Source organism: Argiope bruennichi, chromosome 2 (assembly GCF_947563725.1).
Source record: "Argiope bruennichi chromosome 2, qqArgBrue1.1, whole genome shotgun sequence".
Classification (NCBI taxonomy): Eukaryota; Metazoa; Arthropoda; class Arachnida; order Araneae; family Araneidae; genus Argiope; species Argiope bruennichi.
The window spans coordinates 57,161,884-57,174,260 of NC_079152.1; the positions used below are offsets into that span (position 1 = coordinate 57,161,884).

At 29.9% G+C, this 12,377-nt stretch overlaps 1 protein-coding gene across 2 annotated transcripts in view; it reads left to right on the forward strand.

Moving 5' to 3' along the window:
• Positions 1–9,425, forward strand: part of LOC129962037 (formin-2-like) — a 107,647-nt gene extending 98,222 nt beyond the window's left edge. For both annotated transcript variants that reach the window (XM_056075723.1, XM_056075722.1), the window contains exons 25-29: positions 609–701; positions 3,277–3,328; positions 7,073–7,228; positions 8,126–8,213; positions 8,847–9,425. In XM_056075723.1, coding sequence (XP_055931698.1) covers positions 609–701; positions 3,277–3,328; positions 7,073–7,228; positions 8,126–8,213; positions 8,847–8,903 — 446 coding nt within the window. In that variant the 3' untranslated portion in view covers positions 8,904–9,425. The remainder of the gene's footprint in view (positions 1–608; positions 702–3,276; positions 3,329–7,072; positions 7,229–8,125; positions 8,214–8,846) is intronic.
• The last annotated feature ends 2,952 nt before the right edge of the window (positions 9,426–12,377 follow it).

The window sequence follows — 12,377 nt, forward strand, 5'->3', positions numbered from 1 at the left end:
CTCACATATGCTGCCAGAAAACAAGTGAAAATTATAGAATGTTATAGAACATTCTGGACAGTACGTTAATCCACGAGACTAATTAACTTAAATATGAGCATGTTATTTCGTATATCGTATCCCTGTTCTCAATACAGTTAAAGCGAATCGAAATGAATATTTACCGAGATATCTTATTTCAAATTCACGATGTCTATAACAAAATCATTATCAAAATACAAGAACCTTATTAAACTATTTTGTCTCCTTAAATATAAATGAACAGATATAGGTATAGAAAACTGTCTCCCATTCTTCCAAAAAAATTTAACATTAATCAAATTCGTATAAATAAAGAAAAAGAAATACATATGGATACAGAAAAGATTGTTCCATTGATTTGAATATATACAAAGCGTTTGAATATACTTATGAATATAAAGTCGCTGCGTATTTATTGAAGTAAAATATGTGGGACAGCCTGCAATGGATTATTCAAAAATTGAGAGTGCTCACATTTTCATACGAAAATATATTCTTTTTCTTATCTACAATACATTAAAATAAAATTTATTTCCAAAAATGTAATGTTTATAACCGAAATTTGTAACTTTGCTTCTCCTCCGTAGCATGTGAAAGGAAAGTGTCTAAAATCCTGAATTCATCGGACGAAGAGCATCAACAACCTTTGAAGGACACGATGCAAGCATTTCTTGAGAAAGGTAGTATTTTCCAGCAATTAGCAATGAGTTTAATTTACATGTTTGTCTTTTGTATCTTATGAACCCGGGGAGAAAAAAGTATTGTTTGTCTTCCATGTTTCCATTTTATTCCAAAAATTGAACAATACGCAAACCCTTTAAAAACTGTCCATATACTTATCTTACACTTCATTTTAATAAAAGTATATTTTAGAAATTTAAATAATTTGTATCAATTTATTCTATACAACTTATAAGTATAATTTATTTAAACAAGATCGGGGTTTTTTTTTGGGTATTAACTCCTTGAATCAGATAACTGATCTTCTTGAATTAACTAAATATTTGTTAATCCAATAAAAATTATATACCAAGTCCATAAATGTTGATAGTAATGATGTGGGTGGACATACAAAAGGTTTTCATATTTAAGTAGTTTTATTCTGTGCATACCAGTTGGTTAGAATTAAAGTATCCATATTTAGAGTATTGAGAAAGAAAAACAATGGTCTTAAGGATGCAAAATAAAAGAGAAAAATATAGAAATATATCCACCCCTTTCGTTCAGTCTAAAAAAATGAACTATAGGGGAGGAGGGTTCAACATATCTTAGTACAAACATACTTCATTTGTTAATTAATGCGATGTTTTATATCAAATGTAAATGATATAAGAACGCAATGGATATTAGAAGTTGATTCAAATATACATGTGGCAATTTAATTAATATACATAAGATAAATAGGAAGTTATAAAAAGTATCATTTTCTGCTGTTTCTTTTTAGAATTTATTCTTTTTGTGTATATTCTGTTTCCAATATTCTATAATGCCTACCAGTGTTATTTTAACTCTAAATTTGTCTCTACAGTGCTTTGAAATTATGAAATTCTATCTGCTCTGTAAACAGAGAAATTAATAGTTGCCTTTGAGATTAATCATAAAAGAGAATTCTGGTCATTTGCACTCTGTCCCAAATGTTTATAGGTTCAAATAAAATAAATATTTTAGAAACTCAGAAAGACAAAAGAAGATTATAAATATCTTTATTCAAATTATATGAACTCCATTGAATGAAATATTTAAAATAATGGAAGAAAGATGGAAATGTTAGATATCCCGAATATTTATAAAATATAGGATATTTCAACAAAATGTCTAAATATAATGTTCTTAATGGTTTAAAGACTATCCATTTTTCACTGTGATGTCACATACAATTTTTTCCATCGAAATAATTAACGTTTTGTAATATCCAAGTTTGGTTCCAAGTTGTGTTGTATACTTTAAATGGTAATCTTCAAGGCATTCATTGAATAAAATTGCCCTTCATTCTCATACGTATTCCGAGACGCACACATTCTCAATTGAGACTAGATCAGGGCTCATCGTTGGCCATTCAATAGCAATAACATTTTTTGATTTTAAATAATTTTTCGCAACATTGGCGGTAGAAATATGAACTTTATCATGCTGATATTCCTAATTTAATCCACCTATGTTTTTTGCAAATGGCATGAGAGGATTTTTCTAGTGTTTCTATTCATTTAAGAGAATTCTGTTGGCCATCTAAAAAATCCAAACCCATTTGACAGTTGGAACCGAAAGCCGCCCAAATCATCAGATTATCACCACTTTTCCTACTAAAAAAAATTCCTGGAATCTTTCTATAAATCAATCCAATATTTAATGTTTCTATCAGGTCCACCATTATCCTATTTTTTTTCAACTCTGAAAAGAATATGCATCTGTTTATCCTCTATATGATACATGATTGTGAGCCCGAACCTTTTATTAATGTGAAATTTTGAAGGTGATAATATGCTAACTTTTTTTTTAGCACGATCATATAACCATATTTTATAATTCATCTATGAAATTGTTCTTGGACACTTGAAACTGGGAAGCCCTAATAATTTCACGGAGCGACATTTTTTTTATTGGAAGCCATTCTTTGTATCAGTCTATAACGTCACATCACCATCACACTTACTCTTCCCAAATAAGGTTTTGAATCATATGGTATTTTACACGATAAATCATAATTTTATATTGATTTAAAAGTTTGATATTACCTAAATAGTCTTGCCGAGTAATTTTAAGTTCTCAATTTTTACTTACCTTCATTACAAAGTGGAGGAATTCCAGGCATCTTAAAATGCAAATGCGACCGCTTTCCTTTCCTTATAATTTATTTATTAAACTCCAGATCGACGTTGCTATTACCGGTACCATGCTTACATAAAATTACATTTGTCTGTAAACTTTCGGAATGAATTGTTCTTGTTTATTTAACGATTTAAAAACTGGCATTAATCATATCAGAATAGGAACTAAAGTTTTATTCAACTTAAAAGACATAACGTATCTATATAAGAAATTACATCGAAATACATCATATGCAACAAAAAATATTGGCAAAATACATGGCTCTATTAACTTTTCGGACAGAGTTTATAATCAAACATTGTATGCGAAACATCGTATAGCATACAAGAACATATTAACTGTCTGCTATACTTTATCATCATGTGAACGTGTTTTTTTTTAAGTATATAAATTTCTTAAACTTAATTAAGAAAATTAATTTTTTTACAGCATTTGCCGAAACGAGAATGCAAATGGAGAATTTGGAAAGATGTAAAGCGAAGTAAGTGATCAATTATTGTTCAACATTTCATTAAACCACCAAATTTTAGAGTCAGTGTTCAGACAGCGATAATTACAGTAATCTGAATTTCATTTTTAGAATTGTTTGAATTTTAATTTTTAATCTTATTATTATTAAAACATATTTTTATTATTATTAAATCTTAAACATATTTTTAATTAATTGTGCTATTGCACAAACTATCAGGAATATAAAGGATGCCCATCTTAATCGTGTACCTATAGTTAATTTCCAAACCGTTAGAAATAAATATTTATATCCAAGTACGCAATTAGAAACTTTAGGGTTTCAAGGTAACAGATAATATTGAGGTCTATCTCTTTATTTCCTTATTTTTATTTAATTAATTTTTTTTTCACTTTCTCCTATACAAAAACGAATATTGAAATTATTGATAAGTATTGAAATTCAGGTTTAATATAAAAATCATTTCTTAATTCTTAGTATCCTCTCTTTGTTCAGAACCATACTGCTTTCTGAATTAAAGAACGAAATTCTGTCTTTTTCTGATCTTTTTCACACTCAGTGACAGATCGAGATATTTGTCCAATATGAATGTAAAAGGCTACTGTGATATAAAAATAACTGCATCATCTCACTCACCATAAATCAATAAAGGTCAACCTACTTCCAATCTCCTTTTCACAGATATTGCAATCGGATGGCATTGTCAAAATGATACTATTCCAAGTGATAAATATTTCAAAGCCAGGGAAAGGCAAGATTTTATGTTACTTAAGTGATTTAGTTTCAGTGTTTTTTAATATAGTCATCAAGATTTTACTAAAGAAATTTTCCTATTTTACTTCACAGTAAGGAAAAAAAAACACCTCTCAACATCCTGAGTTAGATAAATTTTTCTAGCATTAGACACAGCAAAAAAAAAAGAAACAAAGAAAGAAAAAGAAAACGGTGAGAAGATATCAAAGTAGAATTAAGAAATGCATGTTATTCATCAAAAATGTTTGATCTTCCTTGTTTATAGATTACGTTTTTTTTTAATGGTTTGTTGTTTAAATATCTAATGCTTCAAAAACAGGCAACACTTGCTCCAATCGAGAAAAAAGAATAAAAAGTTATCAAACTTTATTTTATTAGAGAACATATCGTTGTTCATGTCGGTGGCATAACATTCTGACAGCTCTTAAAACTCGTGAAGCAATTTTAGGTTTAAACAATTTAATTATTAATTGTTGCAGATGTACATATTTTAGAAGACTAATACTTCAGAATATCAAAACTGAAGCTATTTCAATGCTTAAATGTAATTTACTGGAATTTATTGCTTATCAAAATTCGCCTGAATTGCTAAAAGACGATTTTTAAAATGAAAAGTAAAAGGAAATAAATTTACTTATTTAAATAAGTACAACGATAAAACATTGAGATGTGCAGGTTCTAAGTATTCGTTTGCATTTAATAAATGCTAGTTGTCGCATAATTGTATTAAATGTTAATTTCTAATAAATTTTAAAAAATTTTCATGCAGTGTTAATATTTGTTCCTTTGCTGGATAACGAATAGAATATTTCGATTTTTATTTCAAAATAATGACATTTTTATTAAGAAAACAGTCGTCTTTAAAATATTTACTATATTGAAGCCCCTTTCTCCAAAGGTTAGTATACAAAAAGAATTATAGTAAAAAAATGTTCGCGTGTTTTATTGTTTCTTTCATGTTTACTTTGAGGAATTTCATTAGGGAGGAAATTATATAATTATTTATTCTTTTTTGGTATAAAAAGCAATTTTAGCGAAATTCAAAATTGTTTTATATAAACAATGTACAAAATAAGTTGATAATAAATGTCAACATAAAAACTGTCATTTCATTTTTTACTGTTATTAATGCTTAATTCTTCGATTAAATTATTGTAATTTTTCTTTAATTTTGAAAAAATAGTATTTTTATCAATTTTTTCCTACATAACTTGAAAGTAGGAAAAATTTATGTTAGATGAGAATGCTTATATCTGTTATTCAAAATAAAATTACTTTTGTATATCTTCATTTCATACAAGTTTCAAAAGCTAGTTGTCTCCACAAAACTCGATTAAAAATTGAAAACCTTCGAAAATCAAAAACATCTATGATATCATTAAGAACGGATAGATTTAGAGCTCTCAGGAAAATAGAATCATCCTCATAAATCTGGAAATATCTGGAATCTAATAGCACATTTATGAATTTCCACGAGGCGGTAGTTAAATAACTTAAAGAAATTCAAATTCGACCCTTTCTGGAAAAATGAAGAACTGTTTTTGTTAGGATTGCTTTACAAATTTCACTAATAGAATTGAAAGGCAACATTTTATTTCTTAAATTTTCAACAGCCGATTAATTGATTCAAATAGCACTAAATAATTGTTTACTTCATTTAATGAATTATTTGATTTTTTTCGCATACGAAGTATAGAGAAAGTATTGCAATCGTCGAAAAATTCGAACTCTAAATTTTGATGAAGATCTTCGTTTTAGACATCCCTCATTTATCTAACTCAAAAACATTTTGAATTTCACAAATGAAATTGGTATACGGCTATATCAAATTTGTAATTTCTGTCGAATTCTGAGCAAAATATATTCTAAGAAAGTCTGCCTGTTCGACTCTTCGATTATAAGTTAACATAATAAACTGCGAAATTAAAATCTGGATTGATAAAATTTTTACTTGATTTAGCATCTACATTGTAGATACCATTTTTGAACCAAATCCAACAAGGTGTAGACTGCCTGTCGGTCTGTACTTGAAACATGCTTACGTGCTAATACAAAATGGCATATATTATCAAATTAGATAAGGGATTTTATGAATATAAGTGCAATTTTGTATCTAATTTTTGTTTCAATCGGTTGAAAAAAAAATGCGTCTAAAACATAAATTCAATTTTCAGATACTATTAGCCGTTTACCAGGGATTAATTACCAAAAACTCTCGCCAAGGATAACACGAATAGATTCAGTAAAAATGCTGAATTCATGCCAATGGTTAATATTTCGTAATTACTGTACGCCTATGCCATGTAATGCGTTTTCTGGGATAGCACCTTTATTAGAGAGTATGCGAGAATGCTTAAAGGAGACTATTCCCGCTGATTTCATCTGAAGTACATGCCTATTTCAAGCACCTTAGAAATGAACTATTGTTACCAATTTAGAGAGGAAACCCAATATTTAATATCAATGTTCATCTTAACCCTACTCGCATGATTCATAATAAATTCAATCATTTTAACAGTCAAGATTTTTTGTTTGTCATTTTAAATACGGCCGGAAATAACCACAATTATTTCTTTGAAACAAAAACATTTGCTGTCGCAAAAAAAAAAAAAAATATTATTTGTTTCGCCTTTTTCTATATTGCAGATATTTTACTCAGATGATTAAAATTCAACAAAAATTAAAGAAAGTAACGACAGAAAAAAAATCCAAGAGGTTCAGAATTTTTTATTATTAACGAGAAACATCATACAATCCAAAACCAGGGAATGAGCTCAACAAGCTCAAATATATCAGTGCGACTTACTTTCTTAAACCCAATTAAACATTTTTTTTTTGGGGGGGGGAGGAGAAGCGTCAAATAAAAGTATAGTGTAGTGGAAATAAGAATGCAGTTCAACAAACTCACTCTCTATTTATAAAAAGTATAAAATTTCAAAATGAGATGTTTTGAGAGATCATTGCATACCACCAAATCAAAATATTTTCTTACTGCTGTTTCAGGTTTAAGGCCACCCAAAAATTCTTCAAATTCATGCCGAAATCGAACAACGAGAGCGAATGGCCAAAAGAATTTTTTGCCGTCTGGTTGCCTTTCTGCTCCGACTTCAAAGACATATGGAAGAAGGAACAGAAACTGAAGATTGCTGAACAAAAGAGGTAAATGACTCAGTAATACCTGCATGAAAATTTGAACACCATACTTGTAAAAGGAAACAAACTAATAAACTAATTATGTTAAACTACAAAAACAATTTAGCTTGATTTCCTTCGTTTAATCATTAATACTTCCATTTAACCAAGTGCATCTGAAAATCAAAAGCAAATCTGCAATTTTAATGAAGCATCAAAAGTCAAATTTTTTCATATAACTTGTTTTTCTGTTATAAGCGTTCTCAAATACCTGAAAAGATAGAAAATTATTTTCACGTATTCACGGTGGTGTAAAATAAATTATCAAATTTTCAAGCAAATTTTTCAACTTTTAATAATACTTTTTTCCTGTACGCTATCTATAAATGAAAGACTTGTATATATACTATTTATATATACTGGAAAAAGACTTGAATACCTAACTCAATAATTAATTACTCAATTATACTCAAGTAATAATTCAAGAAATAATTACTCAAGTATACAAAATACTCTAATAGTTAGTATTTTCATACATGAAGAAAAGGATTAGTTGATATTTTCATCGAGTAAAAAAAAAAATAATACTTGGCATTTTCTTTCATTGAAAATAAAGATTTATTGATCTTAATTATAACCGGCCATTATAAGTACAACAGCGAATTAAAAAATATCTAATTTATTGATGATTTTTATTAACATCTGAAATACTCATGATTTATACAAATAAACTGCAGTGAACTTTAATACCTATAAAATTGCTTCTCTTTCATCAGTGTGTCTTCGTGCGTCCGTACAGATATTATATGAATATATTTTCTCACAGCACAGATATTCTATCTATATATTTACATCAAAGCATATCTAAATAAAAGGAATATTAATATTTTTTTCTAAATGCCCGCTTCCTTTTTGTAATATTAGGGCAGAGATGGTGCGGAAGAAAATCCAAGAATTACAAGAAAAGCAGAAAGCCAATATTGTTTTAGTTAAAGCCAAACCCACAGGACTGGTAAGTATGTCTTTTCCCTTTATTAAGTGCAACAAAGCTCTTGGATGTATCCAGTTTTCTTTTGCACGACATATTTCATACATGTAAATAATGTTAAAATAGCCCCTAGATATGGACATTCGAACAAAGCAAAGGAAAAGAAATATAGAAAAAAAATCAATAAGTGCATTAAAATGGAATACGTGCAAAAAACTTTTATCAAATGAAAGTAAGCCGAAGGAGTAAAGCAAGAAAAAATCAACGCTGTGTTGCGTTTTCGGCAACTTTATATTCTCAATCAGCAAGAACTGGTATTTGGCAATAACATCCTTTAAAGATTACATTACAGAAGAAACAGATATAAATATTTGAAAATATATCGAAGTGGGATAAACGAAATGTAGCAATAATAGAAGAGCGACAAGAAACAAACAGTAGTAAAAAAAAGTCGGCATATAACAACAAATAAAGCGCTACCGAAAAATTGCCAACTTTGCAATATGCTAGGTGACTATATCAAAGCTTAGCCGCAACTTGATATTGTTGGTGTACTAAGCGATGTAAAGGGACATATTAAAATGCATCCAACTTCTATATTTTATCGATACATTTATGTTAAATGAATTATAAATAATTTATCTTTTTCTTCCACAGAAAGCACGACTGATGAAAATGTCTCTCCTCAACACATCAAAGCCGGTCGCAACCTGACAACTCACCAAAGCATGAGCGAACAATTTACCTCTGCCTTATGAACTTTGAAAACTTTCTCTGAACATAGGTGCTACACTTTTACCGATAAAACCCAAGATTTTAACCCTTTAACGAAAGAGTGCATACATCAACGAGAGAACAGAGTCCATCTGCCAAAAGACGACTGACCAAATCATCATACAATGACAATGGATCTGGTTTCAAACCAGTTTGGTCAATCTTCTTCCATCATTGGCATACTTCTTACAAAGTTTAAATTTTTAAGTGTTTCTTTTTAGAATTTTATGGAATTATATATACTTTTTGAGTAACTTGTTGACTTTAAGCTTCATTTTCCCGAATTTCGTTTGCTACCTTGTACAGTTTACTCTATCCTGTTTATTTATTTATTTCCTTGTGTGCTTCTGTTTGTGATGCACGAGATTTCGGAGCTTTTAAAAAAATGCATTTTAAACTGAGTGGAGTAGATTATTTGTACAGCTTCTCCCCTATTTCACCCTCCACAAGAAATAGTTTTGCATGTAGAGTTCTTATATAATAAAAATGAAATTTTTTTTGTATTTATATGGTGTATTTTTTGTATTCTTGAATAGATTCGACAATTTATAATCTTCACACATAACAAATGAATTGAACAGAATTGTTATTCATTCTAACGGTGCTGAAAGCTGGATAGAAAAGAGAGCAAATAAAATTAAGAGTTCTTTCAAACTGATCTTAAAAAAGTTTGCGTATTTTCCAAGGGTATGACAGCCAATGTGCATGCTTCAAACTTATAAATACCGCTGCTATAGATTCTTAATTTAAGGTGAATAAATCGAGAATTTGTTATGGGAAATAGTAAGTGAAATTGGAAGATTTGATCTGAAATTTTATACACACCTACAATTTTAATGAAGAAACTCAATGCCAAATTTCATCATACAGTTTTGATTCATATTTATATGTATACTTATATCTATCTATCTATCTATGCATAGATATTTCCAAATATGATATTCTGATTCAGGATGGGGGTTGCAGTAGTTTCGGAGGGTAAAGACTCCTGAGCTCCCAAGGGCAGAAGTCTGACTTCTAGCTCATATGAAGATGAAACTCACACATTCGTTTGCACAACCCCGTTTTGCAGGGGGGCACATTCACACACCTCACAGATAGAACACAGATGAAGAACAACCATGCCCGAACCGGGAGTAGAACCCAGGACGCCCAGATCACGAGGAAGACCGCTACCCCTATGCCAGGACGCCGGCTTCACAATAGCATCATTCTGTCTTTAAATACTTCCAAGACAAGAAAGTAAAAAGGGAATTTAAAATGATTTTGCATTGTAGACATCTCGGTGTTAATAAGAGGTAATCCTAGATTTTAATTGTAATTTTAGTAATCCTTTTAGTCTTTTTAGCAAATTGTTTCCTCACTAAGTAGAAAAATTACTAATAAAAGTCATGCAGTTCATTTCTTTTTGTTGTAATTTATCAAAAATTTTCACCAGTAAAAAAAAATTAGATTTCTCGCATGATTTTAATTTTAGATGTGCTTGATTTGTTTCATTTTAAATAAAGTAAATGAATTCCTTGATAATAAATTTATTTGTTATCGAGAAATCAAAGTTGCTATAAGTTCAAAAAATAATTATTCCAAGAAAGCACTTAATCTGAAGCATAACCTCACTCCTCAGGGTCTCGCCTCCTTTAGGTGAGTACGGGTGTCCCAAACCCGAGGTACCCAGGGATCTTTTCAAATTTATCTTTCCCATGATATTTTATTTTCAGCCTTTTCTTTCTTCTCCTCGGTAGTAAATGAGGAATCTCTCCAAGAGAAGTTGTTTCAGCTCTGTTCGTTGATTTGGAAGCTGCAACCACGGGCCAATTTGCGCCGCAATAGTATAGATTGGTAACGAAGTATTTGAAAAAACGTACTCTACTTATTTATTTATTTATTCGAATATGTGAGATTTTTTAAGGAATCTGGTTTTTAGTATATTTTTTGGCAAGAAAAATATAAAGTTTGTATACAAATTATCATCTAAAAAAATCATTTTCTAATAAATTAAAAAAAAAGAATTTTTCTAATTATAAAAGGATGAATCTCGGAATGAAAATGAAAAAAAGAAGAAATTCTTTGAAAAGGATAAATATTTGTTTTTTCAAACTTGCCTTAAATTTTTCACTCAAAATTTGGTGTGAGGTAACCAGATGTTCGGAATTAAAGAGACAGTTCTTTACTGTATTCAACTGATAATAACGGAATTAAACTAATCTGGCCTCATTTCAGTGCTAAATTTGAATTAAATGAAAAATAGAATTAACTTCCATTTAAAACCAATTATTTGAAATAACAGTTTTTAAAGAAAAGTAAAATAAAAATTAAATTCTCCTTTCTAACTGTTGCAAAGCGTGTCAGCCTTTGGATTTACCACGTCCCAATTTTCCACCCATTATCACGCCAATGAAAATTTTTAAAACTACCCTAAAATTACACTGGATTTAAAAATTATTCTATATTTGAATTGTCTTTTCATGACCCCTTCTGTAGTTATAATTAATTATTTGAAATTAATTTTAAAAATAGATTTAATATTTTTTCTATACTTGGAATGATCTCTTTATTATAACAAATGTAAAGAGTCCCAGATTGCATATCAACAAATCCGATCCCTTAACAGTTTGGCTATGTAGAATCTACTAAATATATTGAAGAATACCAAATCGAGAAATTAAAAAATTGCAGAGGATTTGAGGAGAGTAGAAGGCGAGAATACATTTTCGCAAAATTTCTTCCATGTATATTGTACATAATAGCTGTGTTTATACATTAACTCAACGATAGTATCGACAAACTCGAATGTTCTAAATATATATATATATTGTGAACACATCAACCTATAAATCAAGTATACTTTCTTTTCGAAAATGGCACTAAATTTATTTTGCAGTTCTGAAATGTGTTACTAATGTATTTTGTTTTGTTATACTTTCCCATTTATCATATGTGTGTTGTTGTGACTTATGGAACTTTACAAGCCCGCTGACAGTTATCTGTCAGCGATTTAAGCCGAATGAGCGTCTCTTGTTTTTTCAGTAGCGCCAACTAGGGCCAAGAGTACGACTTAGCTACATGTCTATACATGTTAGCTACATGTCTTATACATGTCACAACCCTTTTTATGGGGCGGACTTCATTCATGCGTTTCATTCACTCATCCACAGATCGTAATTTGGACCTGAATCAGGGAACGATCACGCCTGATCCAGTACCCTCAGTGGTATTTCTCTCGACATGGAAGACTTTGTGACCACGACAGATTTATGCGTGTGCCAACCACAACATACACGGAGAGTCTTCAGCCGGCGGGGTTCGAACTCGTAACCCAAGGGATGCGCATCCAACGTCCTACCAACTAAGCCAAGGGTGGCGAACCTTTATGAATCAATGTGCCATTTTTTCTAAAGAAATGTTTAATGAGGT